The sequence below is a fragment of the Anser cygnoides genome, chromosome 1, assembly GCF_040182565.1.
Source record: "Anser cygnoides isolate HZ-2024a breed goose chromosome 1, Taihu_goose_T2T_genome, whole genome shotgun sequence".
Lineage (NCBI taxonomy): Eukaryota > Metazoa > Chordata > Aves > Anseriformes > Anatidae > Anser > Anser cygnoides.
In genome coordinates, this window is record NC_089873.1 from 88,489,917 (window position 1) to 88,517,639 (window position 27,723).

Sequence of the window (27,723 nt, forward strand, 5' to 3'; positions counted from 1 at the left end):
CCTTCCACGAAGGGAGATGAACCGAGGTGGGAGCATGCATTGCGTGGCAGGTGGGCTCACCTTCAGCACCACTGCCCACACTCACAGCAGCACCCACACGGTAGCCACAGCAGACGGGGAAGCGTGCTCCCTTCTGCCTCGTAGCAGGGTGCTCACATGCAGCCCCCGCGAGGTAAAGCTGCACCACCCAGGGCAGAGGGAAACCATTATAATACAGCTGTGGAGTCAAAGATTATTGCGGCAGAGGAAAAAGTCTGGCCAGGGCTCTCCAGCTGGTGGTGAGGTGGGTTTTTTTGCAGCTTGTCCTGCCCAGGGTTTCACATGAACCAGCATCTCAATTAAGGGAGGAGGGGGTGCTGCACCTGTGCCACATCCACTCATTTTCTGCTGCAATCCAGATTATAAGGGTTGTGCACAAGGGAAGCCTCCCCCTTCTCCTTGCTGCTTTAGGGTGAGCAGAGGGTGAAATTTTAATTGTGCTTTTTGCATTCCCTTCCTTTTAAGGGTCTTTAAAATCTTGAGTGAAATATTTTGTTTTGTTTGGATACCAAAAAGGAAAAGTTTTCGTCACGCTTGTTTATGAGGAGCCCTTCTCTCACACACATCTTTAAGCATTTTCTGATATACTGAAGTGATGACTAAGAAAGAAATGTAGTCTTAAAACCACCAAGCTACACATCTTCCCTGCAAGCACATTTTAGCACAACGTATTTAATAATAATAATAAAAAACAAACCCAAAACCACAACAGTTTCAATCTGTTTGCATTGTTGCACCACTACAATAAGAAGAGTTCATATGCTTTGAGATACAGCCCTCTTAAGCGGAAGCACAGTTCACTTTTCTTTTTCATACACATCTAATGCATTTATCTATAAAAGTATTTTGGATTTTTTTTTTTAATTAATAGGCAACCCCATTTTCCAGGCTCTTACAAAACATGTCTGTATTGCACAAACCACAATAACAGGTGCTCCTTTACTTTTTTCCTTTCCAGTGTATAATATTACAGCAAGCTTTCTAATAGGTTGCATGGGACCATGAATTAATATGCACAGTGGAGTCACCACATGCAATATTTCATAGTCGTTTTTGAGAATATTCATCCTCCAGAGAATGAAAAAAATACTGATGACTTTAAAGTCTCCAATCTGTGCCTATTCTAAAGTGAAGACACAACAGAATTGAACATTTGTGTCTTGGATATATTATTACCCAGATGAAGTACGTTACCAAGGATTCCTAGGATATACTGTCTATCTAGCTATGACCTTTTGTTGTAAAGCACGCACTGCACAGCTTCCAGCAATCCTCATCCTTTAACTGTGAGCACACTGTTCCTCCATTTGATTTGCTGAAAATGGTTTGAAAGAAAGACACACATGGGCAGCTGCTATTGTTCAAACGCCTTGGGGTCTGGAGAAGATGGCTGGAAATGGCTCGTGGTATTAACTGTAGTTACTGAGAGCTGTAACTGTATTCTTTATAATTTTGGAGAAGACTTATTCAGTGTAGTAATTCAAAGTTTTAAGATGATTTTTCAGAAGCCCTCTTCTTTTTGTTCTCCACACTATAATTTTTGAAGTTTACATTTACCATGTAGCAGAAGTTCTAGAATAGAAAATTAATTGTAAAGAACAAAATAAAATTGACCAGCACCTACAGGAGCTCTTTTTGGGGCAGACTTTCACTGTGCCTGAGCACAGAGCAAAAAGGATTAAAAACCTCATATTTCAGTGGTACTTATGTATCCAGCTCTTCTAGATAAGAACCAAAGTCCTTTTCTGTTAATTCCATCAGAACTGGTAACTGTCAGATAATTAGAACAGCTTGTCTGGAAGGGTTTCCAGACGTTTTGGATAGCACCTCATATCAATTGCACTTGTATGAATACAAAGATGAAACTCACTTGTGCTCTTACTGGTGCTAATTATTGCAAAATACTCTACCCTAAATGGCGCTCAAAAATTCAGCATTTCATATAACAAGGTCACTGTTAAACCATCTTGTTCTGCGTAACACCTCCTTGCTAAGGCTCTCTATCCACCATCACCCCAAGAAGAAAAATTATGATGAAATGAAGTCTTCCAGCAAACTAATTTCATCCGCTTTCTAATATATGTAGTATACATAGAAAAAAAAGCAGCACAAATAATTTAGTGCCCAGAAGACTATAAGAGCTTACACAAAGAGATGTCTGATATGCTAATAAAGGAAATCCATGAAACGCATAATCAGCAAGTTCTACACTATAGTTCATTTAGCACTTTTCTTCCTAGAATGCCTTTTGACTATCAGATTTGTGAATATAGACCTTCCTGTACAAAACTACATGCTATCAAATATCACATCACATTACTAATATTATAAAGGCTTACCCTATTTACATACATATATGTAAAAGTACATCTTTCAATTTGCAGATTACTAAGCAGTTTAGAATTCTGGTACAAGCCTATGTACAGCAAACAAGCCTGTGGACACCAGATTTGCCTTTTTTTTAGTTACCTTTCAAAGATTTCTTAAAATTAGCTGCTGGAACCTGTGACTCCATAGAACCACTGACTAAAAAGCAGTGTCAGAGATACACCAATTCTTTTGTCTATTCTGCTAGATTTTGTAACAGAATACTTTTTATCCCAATGCCCTTTATAAAACATCACTCAAAATGTTTGAAAAATTAGAGTGTATACCAAAAAAGGTAAACCTTATCAAACTCACAGCAAATACAAGGAATGGGATACTCCAAAAGGAATAATCATCTTTAGTGTTTGGAGGAATACACTGCAAAGTATTCTTGAAGATTGCAAGCAAACCAGTCTCTAACAAGTAGAATCTTTACCAACTTGAGCTAAACAGGATCGCAAAAGATTTTTGGCTGCAAATATTGCAGAATCCCATCTGGCTTCATGGAACAACTTAGTTTCCTGTCTATTTCACTTCAGCTTCCAGAAAAGGGGGGGGGGGGGGAGGACTTTTTTAATGGATTCAAAGGAGATCTACACATTACTCCAAATAGCAAATACCTCAATCTTATTACAGAACAGAAAAAGAAAAAATAGAGTCTAATTCTTGGCTGAAGACATACACAGATTCACTTAACAATAAATAGTATGCATAGCATACGGAAAACCTGTAAGACAAATGTTAAAGCCCCAGTCTGTAAGAGTGCAAGGGACCTTTAATCAGAGTATGCCAATTACTTAGTTAAATAATAGCACAAATGAACCTTCAGCTTTGTCCTCATACCCAAAAACAAGAATTCTGTATGATACGTACACTTTCTCCTACTGGTTGGGAAGGGATTTACAAGACCACCTAGAAATGCATGCATCCCCATTGCAATATTTAAGGATGTATTAAAAGTGTTTTTAACAAGCTTATGTTTAACAAGGTTATTTTTGAGCTTTCGCTCTTCTGTTCCAAACCCAAGCAAAAAAAAAGACATTACGCAGATAAGAACAGCAAGAGGGAAGAAGCTGAGATCATGTAATAAAAATGTCACTTCTAAAAGTAACAATTCAAACTTCGTTATTGGTTTACTTAACCTTCACAACACAGACAAGCCCTCTGGTTCGGACCAAGTACTCTACAGATACCTCACATGATTTCCTGCAACACAACTACAATTTCCAGTACAGGTTTTAAAAATTTAGTCAGAAGTTGAGTGCTTCACTTTCGGACTTTTGAACTATGCTACCCTTCCCTAGAAAAGGCAGGAAACCTACTTTGAGGCAGAGAAGTTTCAGAACAGTCTGCAGAAAACTCACAATAGATGCACAGGTTGGAATGAAGCTCAACTGTTACCTGTTTATACCTATTCATACCATTTTATCATACATTACTGCCTTCCAAAAAAATGTTTGATAATTTGATTACCTAATACATTTATTCTTTCTTCCAGAGAAGTTGTATATTTTAACAGTAACTTTTTATTTGTTTATAATTGCCTGTGCTGAGCATCAGTTTAAGAAATCTCAGCAATTTTGATTCAAATCTGGTGCCATAATCACAGGTTTTCCCTTTCTTTCACTTGCCTTTCTCACATAAGACACTCAAGATATGAGGCAACTCCCTCAACACTTTCTCAATACTAATATTCTTATAGGGTTTATTCTTACAGGATTTAATAGTTTTTGTTCAAATACTTCACCCTAGAGTAAAAGTACTCTAAAATTTCTTTAAAGAACACAAGACCTCCTTCCTCATCTTCATTAAATACTGGTTTGAAAAGTATACAGCATTTTTTGCCATTAAAAAGTATACCCAGTTATACACGATTCAAGGTCACATGCTGCAAATATATAGCATGCAGACAATGGGGATATAAGCCTGAAACTCAGTCTTTTCATCTGATGATGATCTTTAGAAATATTTGCTGTACATATTGTACAGCTTTAGTCCAATATGAATAATACAAGTAAAGGGGATTCCCCACAATGGAAGATAACATTTTATAGGATGCCTTTACTATAGCTCATAAATAGTAGACAGAAATATTCTTCCAAATTTTTGTTCAGGGTGTGCTGCACCACCAAAAAACATTATCTTTCTCAGCAGGAACATTCTACCCTGGAGAAAGAACCCTTCATTCATCCTTGGTCCTCTCAACCAAGAACATAACGTTTTCTTCCTTGGTTTATGCAAATAAATGTTTGCGGATAATAATAAAACAGAGACTTCCTTATGAAGCGAGATTTTAAGTAACAAAGAAAAGAAAACAAAACAAACAAAATAAGCATTGCAAAGTTTTTCCCTAGTAACACCACGCAACCTGTATGATCACAGACACAGACAATTTCAGGAGCACTATCAACACCTGACAGCTCATAATAGTTCCTTTTACTCATGACTGCCTATTTTTTCACTTCTCATGTTATGCTATTTCCTCTGAATTGGAAGAGCTACATACCACTTAACTTACCAATGCTTATATCCTTTAATAGTGGAGCAAACTTTCTCGGTTCTAACTGGACCATGTCACAAACTATTGTATTATTACTAGATATTCTACTAGAATTATTAGCCAGAGATCTCCAGGGGCCACGTTGTCCTGGTGAGTTCTATTCTTTTACAAGATTTAAACACCATGGTTTTGTACAAAGTTTTAAAAACTTGTCTTATCTTTTAGGTCCATATAGGCAAACACACACTAGTGCTTTAGTTCAGATCAGGAGAGGTACTTTGGAGACCATCCCCGCTAACAGTGCTTTTGTTTACAACACAAAATAGGTTTGGAGTACACAAACGGAATTATTTTTGGATTAAACTAACCTGTAAAACTCAGGGCATCTAACATGTTCCAACAACGAAGAGGCACACAGTCTAGAGGGCCAGAAAAGAGCCAGGCTGAAGAGGACTCTGTAACACACGGACTGTGGACACCAGGTCCTCAGTACCAGCCATCTTGCTCTGCAAAACCAGCTCTGTAGTAAGGCTGAGCTCCTTACAAAGGAGCCTGTATTGCCAAGCATCCACTTCAGTCATTTAACACGGCTACTTCACTGAGCCTCAAGAGGCGTGGGTTTCATTGATATTCTTTAACATTAGCATGACTTGACTTCAGCCCAAACAAGCACCTTCCACACATCCCAATTTTCTCTCTCCCCTCCTTGCTGTCTTTTCCCCGTTACTGAAAACGGCGAGGTAACCCTTCTTCAAGCTCCATTTGTTCCAAAAACTAAATTGCTAGGCCTACAATCTACTTGCTGATGTCCAAAGACAAACAGGTTGTAAAAAAGACTGCCTAACAAAGTTTCTCAATTTACATTTCTTTTACTAAATGAGTTAACCTGATCTTCAAAGGTGTCCACTGAATCACAAAGAAATTACTTACGCTCTCTTGTGAGTTGATGTCTGAGTAATAAGACTGCAATACAAGTTCATCTGATAAATATTTTATAAAACAGAAGAACATTTAATGGTGAAAAGAGACATTAACAACCTAGCTTTCATTTTACAGATTTACTTTGGAAAAGGGTAGTGGGAGTGGGCTTCATGCAATCATTAGAAAAGTGGAAGAAGTAAACACAGCTGATTCTCTCGGAGAGATCCTGACATCCTCTGGAACAGAACGGTGTGATCCCATACCATCAATGTACTCCTGAGAACAAACAGAACTTCACAGGGTTGGAAGTATTCAGTCAATTAAATAGCAATCCGATTGACTGGACACTAATAAATTAATTATTTCACACCAACACAGTTGTTTCCTGATGCAACTTACTTTGACAAGAGATAGAGAGCCTCAGAACTGAAGTATAGTCACTGAATATTACTATAAACACTTGGCACTTGCACTTGTTTTAAGACAGCACTATAAATCCTGAATTCTGATTAGATTGTACCCATAACATTACCTTGGCATAGTAACAGTGCACTTTACAATTTATGCAATCAAGTAAGGGCTGTACAATAAAGATAATAAAAGATCAGGGCATATAAAAGTCAGCTTTCAAAGCAAACTTTTCCTGACCTTTCTGAAAGGGGAGAAAGGAAGTCTTTTCTCAGTAGTTCCCTCTCTTGCTTTCTCATTCCAGTCTTCTGTGACCTTCTCTCATTATCTATTTTGTTTCACAAAAGAAACAGGAAAGAGAGCTGCACATTTTCACTAGCATAGTTGACTAGTTAAAAAAAAAAAAAAGATTCCCTGACTCAGCCAAAGTAAAGGAGTAAGAAGCTTAGGAACTAGATTTGTAAGGATTTCTTTGCAACAGAAATAAGGCTGGCCAGAAAAATTTACTGAAATAGTATCATGAGGAACGTGGTGATTTTCAAAAAAGCAAAACAAAGTGTTTTTTCTTTTTTTTTGATCCAACTGTACTTCTTGACATAAACATTTGCTTTCAAGACAAGTATTCTGAACCAACGTTAACAAAATGTTATTTCAGTTACACCTTCTATGGGATGACCTGTTTTCTGAGAGAAACAGTAAGTCTGCTGCACAGCTGTGTTAAGGAAGCACTGAAATGCAACGTTACTATGCTGTGTATTATCACATCAGAATGCCTTCCTGCAGACAACTAAGCAATGCAACTGATCTGCTATGTTCTAGTTTTTCATAGTAGACTATCTTTCTCATTAGTAAATAAAAAACAAGAACCATATTAAAGGAAGATCCATTACATTTACATCCTAACCCTTAGAACTGCCCTTGCTCAGCACAAAATTGCCCAGGAGTCTTTGGGCCATGAGAAATCTCAGCACACCTGCGAATAGCTACAGGTTTAAACACACCAAGTAGCAGAGGCAAGGCTAGAAAGAATTCGGATTCAAACATTTACCTGATAGCCTCCTACTTGTGAAGGAGAGATGTAGAAAGCAGTACTTTGTATGCAAAAGTGACCGTCTCATGTTTCAGCTGAAAATACAGTCTTATGCATGATCAGGCATATTTTAAGGAAATTCATAAATGCTTAGCAGAGTCGAGTGCTTAATGGAAGAAGCAATAGCATACCACATTGCATAGGTTGTCAAGACAGAACTGTCTCACAGGCTCTTTCAGTCACTATATTGGCTTTCAGCTTCATACTTATGAAGTCTACATATACATATGGCAACACAGTAAAAAAAAACAAAAAACAAAAAAACAAACCCAACAGACTATTCTACAAGCACCATTTAAATCTCCAAAGGAACTTTTTTTTTTTTTGGAAGCTTAACAAACTCATACATACAAATTGCCTTGGAGCATCCAGGTAAAATTCATTAATCTAATTATATTAGCATTCTAAATTAAATGGGATAAAAGCATTAAAAACAAGTTACTGGGCCCTCAGAAAAAAAAAAAAAACTCCAAGCGAGGATATTTGTACAGATGCATGAGGCTTTTTTGTTATTTATGATCCATGTACTAAATCTATTAGAGCAGCTCAAGGCTGTAGCAACTGTGCATGTTATGGAGCTGTCCCTGTGCAAGAAGATGTGAACATGCAGACATTCCTTCTGCAGTTGTGTTCCACAGAACAATCACAAATGCTCTAGAAGTAGTAGCCATGTAATGACTAAAGCAGTAACAGAAAAACAAAACTTCACTGAAGGGAATGTCCCCATTCTCACTTATTCAAAGAGAGCTCCATCCAACACAGTCTCCTGGTAGAAGAGAAACAGAAAGATCTCCTGAGGTGAAAAATAAAATAATTTTTAAAATTCCCCAAAAAAGGGGGACAGTAATCAGCATAAATAAGTAACTGCTTTTTTCAAAGGACTTACTAACTTCATTGGAAAGCACAAAGTAAAAGTTAATAGGGTACTTCCCTCAGATTTGTGGATGGAAGAAGAAAGCAGTAGGTTCAAACAGCTTCCTATGACCATAAGAAAAAAGACAGTACTTTATGTGGTCCAATATAAACAAGTCATCAGCAAGCCATTAAGGTCCATATTCAAAAATATTTTTATTCAAGAAAGGCAGAAATGCAGTTAGGTTTTATGTAAGAACTTAAACCTTGCTTTGGTAAGGAAAAATTAATGTCAGCTTAAAATATGCCATCTAAGTGAACCAAGTAATTGCAAAGTATTTGTACTCAGAAAAAGATGTCTCCAACAAGTATTATTTTTGATACCATATTATCCAATGCAAAGTAAACAAAAAAGTTGCTACACAATTCAGAGTTCGAAAAACTTCTCAATTATGTGATTTTTTCCTCCTTTGTACCTGACTGTGTACATTTTTAGCAGTTGACAGAAAGCCAAAGGTGTCACAGAAACAGACATGAAGGATAAGTATTTTCATGACAAACAGAATTGTCAGAAATATAACATCCGGTAAGATAGATTTTTACAGTAAGAGCTCCTTTGAGCAAAGCAAGTGAGTTAAAATTCAATTATTATTAAAGAGTTAAAGTACATGAAACTGTTTTATTATTTCAGGCAGTTCCCTTTGCTCCAAATATTCCTCTATTAAGTTAGCCATAAAAGGTATGCTTACAGAATATTTCTGCATTTTATACGTTAACATGGGAGAGTAAAAAAAACTTTTCCAAGACCTACATATTACATCTCCCACAGGAATCAGTAAGTGGAAGTGAAATACAGTAAAGGACCATCTTTACCACTCTCAGTAAGTGTCGTCTTGTCTATCAGACATAGGAAGAGGGATTAACGAGGAAGAGTTGGCATGACAAAAACAGAGTGCTTAGCATTGCTTTAATTTGTTACTTAGACCTTTGAAGTTAGAAAGTTTATTAAAAATCCTTCTTGAAAGTAAAATATTTTATACACAACAGAAGTATAATACATATTTCATATTAATTATCTAGTAACTAGTGAACTGCCTCTTAACTGTGTTTCCAAAACATAATTTTCAATTGTATGCTTCACAAATACCTGGAACTGCAGTCTAGCTTATCAGAAAGTATAACAAATACATGCAATTAAAAACAGAACACCTTGAGAGAACCATTTTATTACAGTATAGAATGCTATTTCCATCACAAAATGGACAAAAATTCCAAATGAAACTAACTGAAAACCAAGAACCCCTATAATGTAAAGGCAATCAATGAACACATTTATGTTAAAAAAATGTGACGTGCTGTACATTTAAAGTTTTATTGATGGGAATGCAAATATAACCATGGCATATCACAAAAACATTTTGTAACATTTCATTATGAGCAGTTCCTTAAAAACATCTGCAATCATTTGTAACAGCTGCACTTAGTATTTGAATCCTTGTAACTTCAATCAAAATATTCTTCTAGTAGCCTATTGCAGATGGTTATTAAAAAAAACCTATGTCACAATTTACAGTAAAAAATGCCAGAAATACCTACTGTTTGCAGGTGCCCTATTTTAAGTATTTCATACAGCTTTATTTCAGGAAGTGCTGATTATTCTTCCTTGGGAATATAAATTTTACCACTTGCTCAAAAGTTGTCTTCCCCAGAAAAACACAGGGGCACTTCCTGATGGCTAATTATCACCTCTAACTAAAATGAATGCAGATGCTTATTATTTACACATTTTTGGTTTTAAATATGCTCTCCAGTCATGAGATTCAATTTAATTTATGGATGTGCATACCTGAGGTACTATGTTATCTAATGCATTTTTCCTGGAAGTGATACTAAAAAGAAACAAATGAACACAGAATATTTAGCTGAACTGGCTGTATTCTTCAAGTCTTTCTTCCTTTCCAAGATCTTGTACACCTACTAACAAAGCTTGTAAGTGAGAACACCATACATCTTTTATTTATCTCTCATGTCTTCATTGCTTGGATCTGATCTGTTAATAAAAAGAGACAGCTAGTATTAAATACAAGTAAGATGAATTATTGTTTTATTTCACTTCTTGAAAACATAGTCCAGTATGTCCAGGTTATGGAACTACATCAATAGATACTTTGGTGTAGTTAAAATAGTGGGGCACAATCCAGTTTGAGTTGTTTTCAATTTGCTCTCACATCCACTTCTGAAATTCCTCCACAGCCCAGTAGTTCTCCTCAAATATAGCTAATTAAACATGAAGAACCTTCTACATAATTTTTATCCTTTACAAGCTTTAGCTAAAGGATTAAAACAAGGTCTGAGAATTGTGAAGTACACTTTTCAATTCCTTGCACGCATTTTCAGCTTCCACATAACTAAACTAGGATTAACTCCCCAACAGCAATGAACACCAAAGGATTTAAAGTTTGTTTTTGCATAATTCACATGGAAACATCCTTGCTCTCAGTAACCACACTTCTCCATACTGAGAGCCTGATTGCCACTTCTAAATTCACTTCAAAGATTTTCTTAGTTAGCATAAATATACTGCATCCCCATTACAATATGGGGAAGTCAGCACAATTTAATTAAAAGCAGTAGTAAGGAATGAGAGCTGTGTTTAGTCCAACATGAGACAGGTTAGTTTTACCCTACTGATGATATGGTGTTGCAATAGAAATCCACATTACAAAATGTGGAAATAAGCAATCTCAGCACTTGCTGAGGAAAAAAAGGCAAAACCTGATCCCTCCTGAAACCAGGGAGGCTATGAGTCTGCAAAAGACCTACAATGGATCTGCAAAAAGTAGCTAAGAAAAGCATGGTTGTTGACAAAAAACCTACATATTCATTAACCAGGTGTCTGTTCCTCCACTTAAGTTTATGACACCTGTGATTTAGAGACTAATATAACAGTTCTTCCATTTTTTCTCCTCAAGTGCTCTAGCAATGGGCAGGAGAATCATAGCAGAAGATGAAATGAAATCTTTATTCACTGAAAGTGTAACTGCCAAACCGCACATGCTTAGGTGACAATCCAGTTTAAACCTAACCCCACTTAAGCTTTTAGGGTGCACTGAGATGGGAGTTAATAGAAATTCTTTTAGGTAAAATCCATCTGTGAAGAATTTCAACTCAGAAAATTAAAAATTTTAACTATCCATGAGAGTGAATAGCTACAAAGAGCTATACAAGTGAGTGACAGCAGAAGCACTTAATTGCAGAGATTAAAAATCTATGTATACAACTTAAATATTTCATCAGAAAATATTTAGACTAGCATTTGAGAACCTCTTTAAGTAGCTTGAAGCTATGTACAAAATCATCAACTCCAACTTTGGACTGAAACTTAGAAGTTTTAAGTGGAGACCCTGGAAATCACAGGAAGATATTACAGAATCAGAACTATACCTAAAATTAGGAAAAAGTATTATATTTGGAATCTACTCTCTGTAATGAAATACAGCAGTGAAGGAAGCTCAGTAGTAAGGTGCTGCTTCTCCACTACTGAGCTCTTTTAGATGGTGGAGGATGCATCAGTTTCTCTGTAAGGCAGTAAATCTCTTTGCAGAGACCATTTTTAGTTAGTATACCTTCACCTGAAAACATGACCAAACGTTTTTGTATTCTGTAACAATGTAGTAAAACCAACCATCTCCTTCTAATTAACAGAAAGGATTCTAAGTAGAAAGGACAGTCTGGTATCCATGGACATGAGGAGTAATGTTAATCAGGTAGAATGTCTGATACTATTTAGCTACACCTTTCAAAGAAATTTGGTGGCACTAACTCTGGGAGACTGCTGACATCTAGTGGCTACCACAGCACAGAACACATCAATCTAAAGTCATCTCATCATACAGCATTTTGTTCTCAGACTCACATTATTCTCCACTAATACACTCACAATGTAAGCAATGTACATTAGATTGAGGGTGCTAAAATTAGAACAATACCACACTTCACTATTCTAAACATTTAGCAGTACACGGGAGGACCACAGAGACCCAATCCTTACCAATACACAACATAAGGAAATTACACAGCAACCACACCAAGTTTGCAATTAAAGAATGCATATGTAATGCATCCTATAAGCCAGATCTGTTATTTTCTATGTGGTTACAAGTGTCTGCATATGCTAGGATCCTTACAATGTAAGCTGTTTTTTTTTGGCTCTATGTCAAACAAATATACTGATTTTGATTCTTTTATCTTTCTAGCCTGCTTATTCACCATTTCCAAATACTTAACAACAAGATATGGAAAACTGGGACAGGCCAGTAAGAAAAAATTAAAGAACAAACTGAGCTACCACTATACAAATTAAAGTGCAGGAGCACCATGTATTATTATTGTTTAAAAGAAAGTTTTGCACTGTTTCAAGGGTATGCGTTAACATTTCATAGTACACACTTTTGACAGAGAGCTAACATGATCTTTGTGTGCACATTAAGGAGAAAAATGAAAGGTAAGCATGAGACAGAGCATCAGTACTCACTGTGTGATTTGATCTGACAGCAGAAATGGACAGAAAGAAAAAGGAAATAAAGAAAAAACCTTACAAAATGAAAAGAGTTTAACGGAATGAGAATAGAGCAAGAGAATTGCATACTGCATACCTTGGAGCCAATCCACACCATCCTGTAAACCTTCTCCTTTAAGAGCATCACTGGCACTGAAAGAAACAAATCAAATTATGAAGACATGGTAATAATAACAGTTTCAATGGACTCGTCACTATACCTGTAATTTACAGAACTGCAAAGTAGCATGTACAATTAAGTTTTCTTCACCTGAAGAAGACTGCTTCTCAAAGGATTAATTCTACAGTACCTTCCCAATATGAGAACATTTCAAGATGTGCTTTTAGTTTTGAGTAACTACTACAGTTCTGAGACAGGGGAATCATTCCTAGAACATGAGGGGCTCTTGAAGACCTCCCACATGAGGCAGCTGTATTGTTCTGCTGCAGATACACTTTGGTAACACCCTCTGCAAATGCTGTAAAACGTGTTTACTGTCTACAACAAGACCAAAGAAATAGCACCTTTCTTCCTCCCACACCGTTCCTATACAAAGCAAAGGTGTTGGAGTACTGGAGGAAACAAGTACCGTGCGTACATGTTTCTTGTAACAGCCACCCTAGGGCTGTCTGTTTATGTTAGACCACAATGAGAACAGTGTGAATTTACCCTTTGAATCACAGGGGTACAACTGTTTAAGGCCCCTCATTCTTCAGCTTATGAAAATTAACACAGCAGTGAATCTGCACTACTTTGTGGTTATCTATAAAATTATTTCTCAAGGAGCTTGGGAATTCATCAGTGCAAAGCAACAATCCCAAAATAACGCCCAGGTAATCAAGTTAATTATTAAAAGGGCCTAAAATGAAAATTTTAGCTTTCAGCAGCACTTAGCTGCTGATATCAATTTTAGTTTACAATATATGAACTTTTGTAAGCTAAAAATATAACTTCTGTAAAGTACTTCTGAGCACAAAGGGTTTTTTCCCCTGTCAACACGGACACAATCCTTTTATTTATAGGAAAGCTTTACATCCTTCAGAAAGAAAATACAATAGTTCTTAAAACTAAAAAAAAACCCTCAGACATTATGTGCTGCAATACTGTCTCTCTGAATTCCCACAGGAACAGCTTACTAAGGGATCTTTTAACAGCAGCACCTGGAGACTGAAAGAAAACAACTCTAAAGGCTTCACTGTTGATATTATTTATCCTGCAAGACAATCCAGCAGCAACACGGATGGCAATTCCACACAATCTCCCAGCAAAAATAGGCGCAGCTACTCTTCTGATAAGAATGCTGCTTTTCAATTTCACTGAAGTTCTCTATTTCATTATTCGGGTAACAGTTCTCTCGTGAAAATTTTCTACTTACAGTCTACATGAATGCACTGTATTGTGCCTATAAAATGTATTTCATAGCAAGTATTGTAATGTTTCCACTCATTCCACATATGGCAGAACAGCATTTTATCTGGTAGATTTAGTTTGTATTATATAATACTGAGTGGTATGATAGAGCTAAAATATGAATACAAATTGTCACCAATAAAAGAGTAAAAATAAAAGGAAAGTTTACCAGATATGCCAGGGTTTGTCTTTGATGTTTTCTAATGACAATAACTGAGATACTTTCACAGATGATATCGCATCCCTGAGGTCCATCTTGTTAGCAAAGAACAGAATAGGCAGTCGACGGTGCTTAATATCTAGGCACAGGCAGAAATAGAAGAACCATGACAATATGCAACACAATCTCTGCAAGTAACAAACTACAAACAATACAAGAAGGTATTCTGCTCACCTGTAACTGCAATTCTTTGAAGGTTGTATGCTACCAAGATGCACACTGTTGGGTCACATGGCCTCTGATGCATGCTTCAAGAAAGCTCAAACTTTCTGGTAGGCTTTGGGATCTCCCCCTACCTTACACATATACTTAAAGCTGTAGGTAGGAGTTGTTGGTGAAGCTGAGGAACAGGAGCTCAAGCAATTTCTTACAAATACTATGTGTGCCTCTGTTTAGTGAAGACTGGATGTGTAAAATGAACAGAAAAATTATTTGCATTCCTTCATATCCTCCCAAAAGTAGATGCATATGAGTAGTCTGCACTATCCTTTAGCATCCTGGAGTACATCCATGACTTTCTTTAAAGTTCATAAAATAAGAAAAAAGATGCAGATGTCAGGACATCCCTTATCTGACCTTCACTTGAACAAAGACTTCTCTACCAGAAGCTCTTTGCAGTTAGTAGTGGGAACCACAGTCCCAACCAAGGACCCTGATACACTGCTAGTTTCTGGTGTATTTACACATGCAACAGCCTCTCTGATTACCATGAAAGGCTAGAGAGTCATTGCAAGGAAACAAAGCATACATCTGCCAGGTTGGAGAGAATAAAGCTGGCAAAAAATTACTAGTATCAGTGCCAACTACAGAAATTGTTCCACATTATTTAAAGAGATTAATTCTGGGATTTGTGAAAATCTGGATTTGAATCAACCCATCAATTTTTCATAGGAAAAGATCTTTAAAGAAACTGTGATGAAAGTTTCCATAGAGGCGCTTCTTAGAATAGTAAAGAGAAGAGGTTGCTTCCCATAGGAAACAAGCTAAGGATTTATATGGAACCTTCAAACATAAGCCAACTGACCCTGCTGGGAAGGGTGGCAGAACCCCCTTAAAAAACCGACTCTCCTAATGCTGAAATGAATCGAAATTCTTAATTATGCTCTTTTCAAACCTTTTACTGAACCTTCCCACAAATCCAGTGGAGATACTACTACTACAACCATACTCAGAGATCATGAGTGCTCAACAAAATGCTGACGTTTTCACAGTTGTTTACCCTATCTGGAACTACTTTTTCCTCTGATATCCTCTAATGTGAATCAAAAGGCCTTAAAATAGAAGCACAGAAAGAATATAATTAAATTTCTGTTCTGATTCCACAGTTGAATAGCTCTTGTGTCTCCCAACTGATACTCTTATACTAACGTAAAGTACAGTTAAATGAACTCTCGCACCCACAGGTTGCAGTTTACAGATATATTAGAACCACAGAAGTTTGTTAACATCACATAGGCAGATAGCCAAATTTACCAAGGAATTCTCACTGTAGTTTCTTTTTTGTTTGTTTGTTAAGCACCTGAAAACGGGTACAACCTACCCACATATACTCATAAATGCACACTTAAAGATGTTTGCTAAATAAACTGATAAACAGACACATTTTTTCCTACCTTATTATTTCCTACTATGCTATACCCTATTCTTCCTAACACATTAAAAAAAGACAAACACTAGAGACATGCGATGTGTAATTTTATACGAAGCATTTCAAATGTACAGAAATTTCATTTTATTTTAGAAGCATGTGCTGGAGGTCAAGTGACCCAAGAGTCAATGTCTGACTAGGTAATCCAATGACTGTGACCTTTCAAAATGCTGAAGTAATAACATAACAGTGATCATTAAACAAGCTGTTATTTGTAGAGTTCACAGTCCACTATCACAAGTAGTAGTTTTGATCTTCAAAACAATCCCAGCTAGTACAACTTCTACCACCATTAATGCTTCACATTTCACATTCCCTCTCACCTGACCACTTCAGGCAAAGCCTGTTTTACTGAAGGATTGCTAAGATTTTCAGGGACAGGAATCTATTCAAGGTTATTATCCAGCGTCCACTTAAAGTGTAAGCATGTACATTCAAACCATTTAAACCAGGGGGTTCACAGAGGCAGAAGCACAGAAGGGGAGTAACTAGGGCATATAGAAGAAGGGTAGAACAACAGTAATGCAAATAAAAATATTGCTGTAGTAAAACAGCTATAGATTGATTCAGTTAATAGTTAATTTTTATCAAACATTATTCTCTTTGGTCCTCTTGGATTAAGACCTATCAAAATCCCAAAGGATAGGAACGCTATGGCTGCATTTTACCTGAGCTGCCCCAAGGCAAAAATACAGTAGTGCCCTTCCTTGGTGCTAGGGAATACACCAGGTGGCCACAGCCACGATCTTTGAGAATGAAAAAACATAAGCGTATCAAAAGCTGAAGAGTGCTGACCTACTAGATCAGTGTTAGTAACCTGTTAATACCTAAATACGATACCCAAAGTTGCAAATCCTCAGTCTTAACACTTTTTACGCTTTTGTGTTATAATAAAGCAGTACATACTGCAGTTGTGTCTACCTCCTATCCTTAGTCTTATGTGGCTTCCCTTTTATCAACAGAATCACCTTTTTACCAGTGTGGTTAATACCTGCTTTGTTAGAGTTCCCTGACCCTTATGTAATCCACCTGCAGCCCTTGGTTCACCTCCTCCCTCCCCTTGAACTTTGCGAGCCTGTCCTTTCAGTGTCTGCACTTGAAGTGGCCCATTCCTCTGAACATGAAATGAAGAGGGCCCAGTCAGCTCACTTATGCTCAGCTACAGCATCCTTGCTGATGAGCTCATGTATTACATGCAGCCTGCATGGAAAAGGAAACCACAGCAATATGATTGGCTCTTATCTCACAATACTATTCTTGGTTAGAAATACGGAAGTATTTCTCTTTTCTCACGTCTAGTACTGTAACCCCACAAGTTAAGGCTCTACCAGCTTAATAAATACAAAATTGCAGTATGATTTCACTTTTAAATTTCCTGCATGTAGTTTCACACCCTGGCTACTCACAACAATACTACAGTGCTGAAAGTCAATCAAAATTGCATATTGCTTATAAATACATAATTTGATTCCAATAGTGTTGGCCATATGGAAAGGCAAAGAAGGAAAGAGTTGATTGATCTCGAAACTTATCTAAGAGAATACAGCCCCATAGAAAAAAAATAAAGTAAAAGCCCCTAAAACTAAATGCCTCACCATGAATCTTCTCATATTCTGTCCTGCCCCACATATCCTTTTATAGGCAATTGAAACTGACTGGTATAACTACCCTGGTATCCTTATTTTTTAGCTATCTTGCAATAATAATAATAAAAAAGATCATGAAGATAAAAAAATAAATGAAAATTTACATTAAAGGAACTAGTCTTCACAGAAGAATTTAGACAAGGGAATTTTGTGTATGTTAGTCACTGTATACAGGCTCTCCAGCTTCCAGAAGATCAAAATCTATTCTTCAAACTAGCACAACTTTTGTTCTATGTTGATTAAGAATGAAGTCCAAGAAGAAGCAATCCAACACAATGTAGCCAGCTGACAAATGACCAGTTTGTAAGTCAGAACAGGTACATAAAAAACCCTTATCCATGGCTATTATTCTAGTATTCATGAATGTCTAAAATATTTATAAAATATTCAGAATGCAGAATGTGTCAGGTAAGAAGATTTTTTCTTACAACAACATAACAAATATGGAGACAGAAGGGGAAAAAAGCCTCCTCACCTGGATGATTCAGAAGGGTGTCAAGTTCTTCTTTGGCCACAACCATTCTTAATTTGTCACTGCTATCAATGACAAAAATAATGGCTTGGCCTTCTCTGCATAACATAAAAAGAGCAAAGAGGCAAATTATAGGTTCTCTTACACTGTGATTAAGAAAAGGCTTTAGAAGAAACACCAAAAAAAAATCAAACCTGTGTTTTCCTCTAATTTCTGCTATTTGCCATTAAGATTTGAATCCAGTCCTATTTCTGAAATTCAACCTTTTGACAACCCGCATACATTTTTTGAGACTTGAGATTGTTAGCTGCATGACTCTTACAAGGTTCAGTCTACACAACAGACCCTTCAGAAATCTTGATTTCACCACCGACACTGAAAAATGAACTCTGAAAATGTAACCGACTGCTATGCTGACAACGTGCTCACAAAGTAAACCTGTAGAGAGCTTTCTGTAAAAGTCCTTTATTTCCTACACTAAAACAATTTTATTTGGAATTTTTCTTTTTAAACTGAACTTGATTTTATTTCTAAAGAAAAACTGCGTGTCTACAGCTGTTTAAACAACCAGGCACATGCAGATTAACTTTCACAAAAGTCTGCATAAATAGTTTTGTTTTTCTTTTAACAACAGGTAAAAATTTTCTACTATTTCAAATCAAAAGACATTTTGCTGGCAAAATGACCACAGACAAAATGTATATATATGCCCATTAACTCCTGATTTCATCATATTATTTATATTTCATGTTTCATTTATTGAAACTTATTTGAAAGCAAAATAAAGTCTGATCAATTCAGAAGAACAGCTATAGGAGACCCACAAAAAGTATTCTTAATTTACCTGTTAATGTAATAGTTATTTGTCCTTTGTTTTACATTTCTCTGAGAGACAATTAGAGGTACTTCTTCACCCCCCCCAACCCTACCCCTCAGTACTATCTTTGTCCCAGACCAAAAAAACACAAAACAAAACAAACACAAAAACCAGTCCCTACTGATAAAAAGAAATAGCTTGACCAGTCTAAGACTGCAGGAGAATGTCCATTATTTTGAGGAATACGGCAGAACTTGAATAGTAAATAAAAAAAATACTTTGACTGTTTCAGCTAATATTCAAAACTTTGAGTGTACAACATTTATCTATGGGAAACAGAGTCCTACTGTGTATTTACTAACACAAAATAACTTCACAAACAGGTAGCACAACATAAATTTACAAATAATAAAGACACTTGTCCTTTGAGGACAACCTAGAAGATAAGTTCAAGGCAAATAAATGAGCAATCTTTTAAGTACTTTGAGGCAACTACTTCAACGCAGACATTTGATCAGAATTGACTGGCATTTTGCTGCTCTTATAAAATTAAATCTAGCTTAACTTTATAAACTAAACAGTACATAATTATTTTCTATTATTTTTAGCAGAAGTTAATCTTCAGTATTTGACTACTGCACTGGATCAGGAACAGAAGTGGATACAAGTGTACATTTCACTGTCAGCATTAACTAAGAAACTCCCTTCCCGTTTACACTAACGAAAGCAGTTTATGCCACATAAGGAGTAATTTACTGCATTAAAATACATCAGTCAGAAAAATCATTTGCTTATGAAACACTCAGCTAGCATTTTGAGAGCAGCCTAGGGGCATCAGCCATTGAAATCCAAAAGTTTTGGGAAACAGACATCTAACACTCTTGAAAGTGATGCCCACACAAGTCTTCAAATTGTTAACACAATTTTGACATGAAAAGAAGATGAAGTGTTAATCCTCAATTAAAGAATACTTTCAAGACTATCACATTTAATATTAATCAAATATTTAAATTTTATTATAATCTCCAGAATGGGGAACACAAGCTGTTTCTGTGTGATATAATAATGTTCAACTTCTGTTGATCAGCAACAGGTATTACAGAATGCCAGTGAAACAACAGAAATAAATCTTCAAGTTTCATCAGAAGCTAGAAAAATACACCATAGTTTCTATTACCAGTAAGTCAATATTTGGAGCAGTGCATCAAGCTCTGGGGCCCCTAGTACAAGACATGTGGACCTACTAGAGCAGGTCCAGGGGGTGTCCACAAAAATGCTCAGAGGGCTAAAGCACCTCTTCTGTGAGGACAGGCTGGGGTTTAGCCTAGAGAAGGCTCCAGGGAAACCTTAGAGCAGCCTTCCAGTATTTAAAGGGGGCCTACGGGAAAGGTGAGTAGATACTTTATACCAGGGTGTGTAGTGATAGGACAAGGGGTAACTGCTTTAGACTAGAATACTAGTTAAACTAGATTTAGATTAGCTATAAGGAAGAAATTTTTCACTCAGAGAAGGGGTGAGGCCCTGACACAGGTTGCCCACAGAAGCTGTGGTTGCCCCATCCCTGGAGGCGTTCAAGGCTGGATGGGGCTTTGGGCAACCTGGTCTGGTGGGAGGTGTCCCTGTCCATGGCAGGGGGGTTGTAACTGAATGGATCTTTAAGGAGCCTTCCTATCCAAACCATTCTGTGATTCTATGAATGCCATAATATTATAAAATACAGTAAATATCCTACTTCATAAGTAACATATAAGAATACTTGATCAAATTCTTAGTTTACATGTGCCACCTCATCCTCTGAGGCTCCTCACATATTTTAAAAAAAAAAAAGCAACCCTCAGCCACCAGCCAATATCTTTTGGCTTTTAAAGTCTCTTACTCACAGAGGAACAGAAAAGTAAGAGACCTAATTTATCTTGGTGCTTTCTTACAGGATTGTTTTTTTGTTTTTGTTTTTAGAATTTAAATCTCATCTTTAGCACGCTCCCCCAATCTTTGAGATAAGATGTCCCCAAAAGTATGATAATTAACAGCATATCAATTCTTCTTAAAATAGTTGTACTTATTCAGACCAACCTCCTGTCGAACACCAGGCACGATTCTTTAACTCATTTCTAAGCGCTAGGTATTATTAGACTTCCATCTGTACAATGTACATGCTAATATGAACAGCAATGCTTTAAAACAAATAATAGGCTTACTTGTAGTAATGTTCCCAGAGGTTTCTGTATCTGCCTTGGCCTGACATATCAAACACTGTGAAAGACAAACTGTAAAGAAAAGAAAATCAGGCACAAAGAACAAAACCAAAACCAAACTATTTACTTTGCTACCCTGACAGAAAGAGCCAGATCAACTTGAATCCCAATTATCTGTAAAAGATTCCAAAAGGAACTTTGGCTGCTGTATCTGCCTTCAAACTATCCTACCCAGCTTTGTGGTCTTATCATAGAAATACTTCACAACAGAAAAAAAATGTTTATTCTCTGCAAAAAGAACTATATCAATTACAAAAAGTTGTACTGAATACAAAATAAGCTCCCATTCAGCCTCTCTTTTGATCACATTATCATTGAATGTTGTTTACAACACTGAGTATATAAAATTTGGAAGAGCCATGACTTAAAATGCACACCCTGTCTTAAATTCTGTTCTTAGACAGGCATCAACAGCATCAAAAAGATTCTGTAGGCAGAAATAGCTTTAAAAAAACAACAACTAAAAACAAACAAACAAAAAAACCACACACCACTCTCCCTTCTGAGAAGCATCACATTCTGGCAATAACAGGTTTCTGCAGGTGAGCAAGCTACAAAGGACAGTCTCTGCAACTTTGAGATATCACACAAATGCTAAACACAAGGTCAACTTCCAGAACATGACAAGAAAACTCTGATCCACTTCTGAAACGTCTACAGAGGCAACACTGAAAGCAATACTAGGTTTTCCTATTTTGGGTAGTCCCACATAGCTTTCAGAGTGGAAGCAGTATCAAAATGAGGAGGTCTCAAAACATACTTTCCAGTCTATGTCCGGACATTACCAGATTCTAGACCAGCTGCCCTGCCAAATAAAAAGTTCTTAAGAACTCCAAAACAATGTTTTGATTGTAATACTAGAACTTTTTTTTTTTGGTTAAACATTCTACATTGTATAATCGCAGGTCACTTCTGTTACAGGACCAGAATAAAAGAAAGTAATATAAATGGATTTACATTCTCACACACCCAAACCTGTCTTACGTGCTTTACTGAGACAGAATACAGCTGTGAGCCTCCAGTAGAAACAGGAAACCCATCAATCCCACATGTCAGCTCAAGGAGGAAACAAATGTCTTGCAGACTGACTGCACCCATTAAAAATACACAGTGAAGGTTACAAAATAATAAACTAATATCTAATGTTACCTCTTTGAAACATTTTTGCCTTGCCATATCCCTTACATACATCCTAGCTTTCCTAATAGCTTGGCCTTCACTCAGCCAATAATTTGTTCCTTTCCTGACCTTTGCCCCTGACATCTTCCCATTGCTAAGGCTGTAACCACCATTTTTCATTTAATGAGATTAGACTGCAATCTCCTCAGAGTCTCTCCAGTGAGAGTGCTTATCGGAATACAGGTTGCCACCTAAGTAACTGCCTGTCCTCAAGGCTGTAACAGCGTCCCAGTCTGAAATGGTTAAGAAAGAAATCACTCACACCACTGCAAAGCTTTTATTAAAAAAATAAAATAAAAATAACTTTACATACATAGTTTTATAGCAGCGCAAAACATGGAATATATTTTAACACTGTCAGTCCAGAATTGCAGCTAGGACTCCTGGATACTACAACACTGCAGCAGGCTACGTGACATTTCAATACACCAGCACGCCATTACGCTCAGTTACATTATACTGAAAGTGTGATCCAAGTCCAGCTGATGTACATTGATTATTACAGTTAAAAGGGAGAAAATTAAAGAAACTGCTACCTGGATGTCTTGAATTTCTCTATACTGAATCCTATTGTTGGAACGATGTCCTGAGTTTGAGCCTATAAGAGAAAGAAAGTACAAATTTTTAAATAAAATTAGGAAACACTTAATATTGAAATATATTGGTAACATGAATACATCACACATCTGTTTTTCCCAATACAAAATACAATCTGCAAAATACACAATGCAATACATGAGATTTTTATAAATCCAGATACTGTTACTAAATAAGTTCCCTGAAAAGCATAATAATTCACAATCAAGGTTTTTAATTTTCTAGGAAAAACAGTAGATACAATTGGACAAGAGCACTGAAGACATTTCATCCTTAAAAGTGAGATTACATTAGACTGTGTGTGTACATGTGGACGTTACCTAAGAAATAAACATGAGATATGTTAATGTGGAAGATGACAGCTTGAAGATGATGACTGAGGTCAAAGTTCAAAATACTCGTGCACTCTTATGACCACAAGGTCAGCACAAACAAGCCTGCACAATGTCCAAAGCCTCTTTGAGGAAAGAGGGTATACTTCTGTCAACACGTCAGACGAGCCATACTCAACTTGTACTACCAGCTTGGAAGAGTCTGTCTGAGGCTGAGAAGTGTACTGCAGACACTACACAATGGCCTAATCACAGCTCTACTCAAACTACCTGATCACTGGAGGAATGGCCAAAATGTAAAGCATTACTGATAGACCTGACTGGTAACCAGATTTACTGCTGAGCTAGTGAAGTAACCTCTCAGCTAAATCGGTACAACAGAATAATAGCTCCTTTAGGAAGCAGAAATACTGAGCAGGGAGAAAGGTTACATTTAGATTACAGATCACATTTAGATTACAAAGATCCTCAGATTATAGAGCTGAGAAAGTGATACACAATCCTTTCACAAACTTCCTAGAGCCCCTTATTAAAAACACTATTAGTTACTCTTCCCATGCAACTGAAACAAGCTTAGTTTATCCATCTACATCTAGTTTTATTGCGAAAATGGTATTTCACCATCCTAAACAGTTTAGTCAGCAGCTCCTGTCAACCAGGGAAAATCTGTGCAAAATAAATGTTAAAGAAATAATATCATCTCCTCTAGTTCAAATGTATTTATGAGGCCCAACAGATACAACCGCAGACACGCAGAGAAACACTTCTAAGTGCCAGACAAATGATATATTGTTCCTACAGCAAAGCAGCACTTGTTCTTGAGAAGACTGCACTGTTCTTAAGAATATCCATAGCTGAAAATCATCTGTTGACTGAACTTACTAAAACCAATTTCATGAAATCTGATCTAATGATATTTGTTGCACATTAGAGAATTTGCCATGTCTTGCTAGGATAGGACTTATGGAAGTTGAATGCAAAGCCACCCTCCTAAAATACCACATTAAAAGAAAACAGTAAATTCTCATTATATGGCTTACAGTAAAGCAACGGAGAAATAAATTCTATTTGATCAAGTAACTCCCTCAGGACCTTCTCTTATATCTACCCCTGTGCTAAATCTTGAAATCAGTATTCAGCTCTAGTTAGGACACCCTTACTAAGGTGATCCTGACATCAAAACCCTGCTACAAGGAAGGTCTCAAAAATTGTGCGTGTATATAGATATATATATTCACATATATATGTATCGTTATAGATATTACATACATATACATAATTTTCCTGTTACAAATTGCAGCAATTCCCCCAAATGATTGGCAACAGACAGTAAGCGATTTTATAGTTTTCATTTATCAATTTATTTCATTCGCATTAGAAGACTAATTCCAAAGAATAGAACTGTACCAGGCTCTTTTACTGAGTTATATTTTTAAACAATGTGCAGAGGTACTCTTCAAAAAAATATAAATCAATGGAATTTAAAACCAAAATCTGTGTCCTGATAATAAGCAACAAAAAAGCCACCATATTCCAAATGCACATAACCAAGATGCACAAGCCTCATCTCAGCCATCATAAACCCTTCCTTACTGAGTGATCTTAGAAGATGTGCCATGTTAACACTGGTTTTGGTAAACGTTTTCATAATATGCACATGGTTGTTGACATTTAGTTTTAGGTGGTTTGAAATTTGTAAAATACATTTGTACCGCTGTACTAAATCAAAAAATTCTTCATCTTTTTCATGATCACAATCAGTATAGCAGCATGCAGAAACAGCTTAAACAGACATCAACTCCGGAGTAAAACATCAACAGTAAACTAAGTAGGCTACTTACATTTGAAGGTTTAAGTTTATTTATGATCGTTGTTTTGCCACTGTTGTCCAAACCAAGGCACAAAACATGAACCTCCTTCTTCTTCAGCCCAAGCCATCCTGCTAGCTTGTCAAACAGTCCCATGATTATGGCTCAAATACACAGCGATCACCTGTTGTTCAGAAAATCAGAGACGGGAAGAGCCGTTGGAAAAGGGTTACATATACAGCTGCGCTAGCACAGTAGGTGGGCATGTGGATAAGAAGTCCTTAAACTTTTAGAAGGACGGCATGAGTAAGACGCTGCACAAACAGTACCGCAGCAGGTTTGCTCGGTGCAATAAGCAAATGGTGTGTAAGCTGATTATGGTGAAGAAGCCCTGATGCTAAAGGAGATTGGCTGTTTATAGCCCTGCCGATGTAACGCGGCGTCCTCGATTCACTGGGCAGCCACGCTGCTGGCGTCCCAGGCGCTCCAATAGAAGCACGAGGACAACACCTCCTTACCTTCCGCTGAACGGACAGAAAGGAGGTAAAGTAGATTTTACTTCAGGCTGCCAATAGTCCTGTCAGTCACTGTAATTTGGACAACAAAGCAAAATGAAATCTACCTTCTTCAGCACCTGCTACCTGATTTGCTGAACCCTGAAGCAAATAAAGCTCCCTCTGTCAACTCAATTCAAACTATAATTGTAACGGGCTTTGACGACATTAACATGCGGAAATTGGGAGCTCATGCACTACAAATAGGAACTGCTTATAATGGGTTCAACAGACACGAAGGCAGACAACTTAACATTCACCTGCACGTCACGTGGAATCTAAACTCCTGCTCAGACACTGAAGTTACCTGGCAGTCATATACTGGAAGGAGCTTTCATTTTGCTTTCCCACAGGGCAGTTGGCTGAACATGTTTTGCAAGGAGAATAACCCTTGTCTAGCCTGAATAAAATCCTTGGAGGAAATTTCAGCAAACAAATAAAACCAAACATTTGTGACACTTTCAATAATAAAGCATTTTATTAACGCCAGCGGAATTTCATGGAGTGGCCAGGGTTGTTTTTTCTCTTAATAAAGAAAACACACAAACACTGGATAGCTCAAACCGTGAGCTTTATTACCCCAGAAAGTTAGAAAGAGAAAGATGAAAAAATATCACTTCTTCACTAATTGATTACAACATTATCATTAATTGAATTTTAATATAAAATAGTTTAAGCACTTAAAAACAAACTTTGTAATTTAAGCCATCAGCTTTGCTTGGCATCAACATTTTTTTTTTAAATATACAGATTTAATATAAAGCTTTATCACTCTAATGCGTTTTGGTTCAAGCCTGGCAGTAATTTAGAGTAGCCAGGTATGCTATATGTTGTTGTCACCAGATTAAACAAGCCCAATGTCAGTTATACCTATTCCCTCAAATAAAAGTCATGAATTTTCTTCTAACTCCCTTTATTTTATGCCCTACTACTTTATTATGCAAACAAGCACTGAAAGCAGATTAAGGTTTAGGGTTTACTATCAAATTAACCTGACAATCCCCTGCTCCAAAACACATTACTTCCTAGTGTAATCAAGGCTCACATATATACATATTCTAGAGGATGAGGTCCACAAAATAAAATAAACACTATGAAATTTTCAATAGGAAACCTCCAACTATTTCACATTTTTGAGCTGATCTGTGACAGTCTGTAATGTGGAAATCAGTCGAGTGTTAACTGGCTGACTGCAGCAGTGGCCCTTCAAAACACGTAACTTCAAGCGCTGAAGCTTTAGAAAAGTTTTCAGATACAAAGTTCTGGTGAAGCACTACTGAAGTGCTACCTTGCTAACCACAACTTAGTGAGCACGGAATATTGTGGAAGATGTTGAAGCAAGGCTTCTGTAAGAACAAGAAATAAATTCGCATTTTTCCATTTCTAAATATTGCAGTCTATTTGAAATATCACCATCTCCTACAGTGAGCCAAACTAACTCAAAGAAAAGTGCTGCAAAGCAACCTTGCAGGCAGCAAGCTGCATCCCTGAACTCTTGTGTACATACCCTGAAGCCTGAGCAGACAAGAGACAATTGCATTGGGAAGGTAAGAACCTCACAGGCACTCATGCAACAGAAAAGGAGAAAACGCAAGAACTTAAAAAACGCTCCAGGGGCTTATAGCCTATAATGCTGTGCAGCACATCGCACCAGACATGCCCGCGACCCGCTGCTGCGATCACCCGCACCCTGCTTAAGCAGCAACCCAGAGCCCTCACCGCACACGTGGGCGCAGCTTTTGGGCTCCTGAGGCAGGGACGAGACCAGAAGGGCCGCGGTCCCCTTCCAAACTAAACGGCGTTAAACCACTCCACCCAACTCACCTGAACTACTCAAATTCAAACGCTGCAATACCAAGGCTGCCCCAGCCACCGAAGAGGCCCTTTTTTAGCTCAGCATCACCGACAACTTAACGATAACATATATTTTTTATGCACGGGACCCCAACGCCCACAAACCCGCCCCCGGCGCAGCACAGACCTCGGCCCACAAAATGTCGGCCGGGCCCGGCCGCCGCTGCTGTTGCCATGGAAACCTCCGCCCCGCCC

At 37.2% G+C, this 27,723-nt stretch overlaps 1 protein-coding gene across 2 annotated transcripts; it reads right to left on the minus strand.

Annotated features, from left to right (window-relative positions):
- Positions 1–8,374: 8,374 nt before the first annotated feature.
- On the minus strand, positions 8,375–27,669 carry ARL6 (ADP ribosylation factor like GTPase 6). Of its 2 annotated transcripts, none has more exons than XM_067001942.1 (8): positions 27,499–27,669; positions 25,154–25,304; positions 22,920–22,981; positions 21,148–21,216; positions 18,136–18,230; positions 14,316–14,445; positions 12,833–12,888; positions 8,375–10,227 (listed from the first exon to the last, which is right to left on the minus strand). In XM_067001942.1, exons 2-8 carry the CDS (start codon positions 25,274–25,276, stop codon positions 10,202–10,204), a joined length of 561 nt encoding a protein of 186 aa, XP_066858043.1. In that variant the 5' UTR covers positions 25,277–25,304; positions 27,499–27,669; the 3' UTR covers positions 8,375–10,201. The 2 variants fall into 2 exon arrangements, with proteins under 2 accessions (XP_066858043.1, XP_066858042.1); XM_067001941.1 differs by having other exon boundaries at positions 22,917–22,981.
- Between the last annotated feature and the right edge of the window lie 54 nt (positions 27,670–27,723).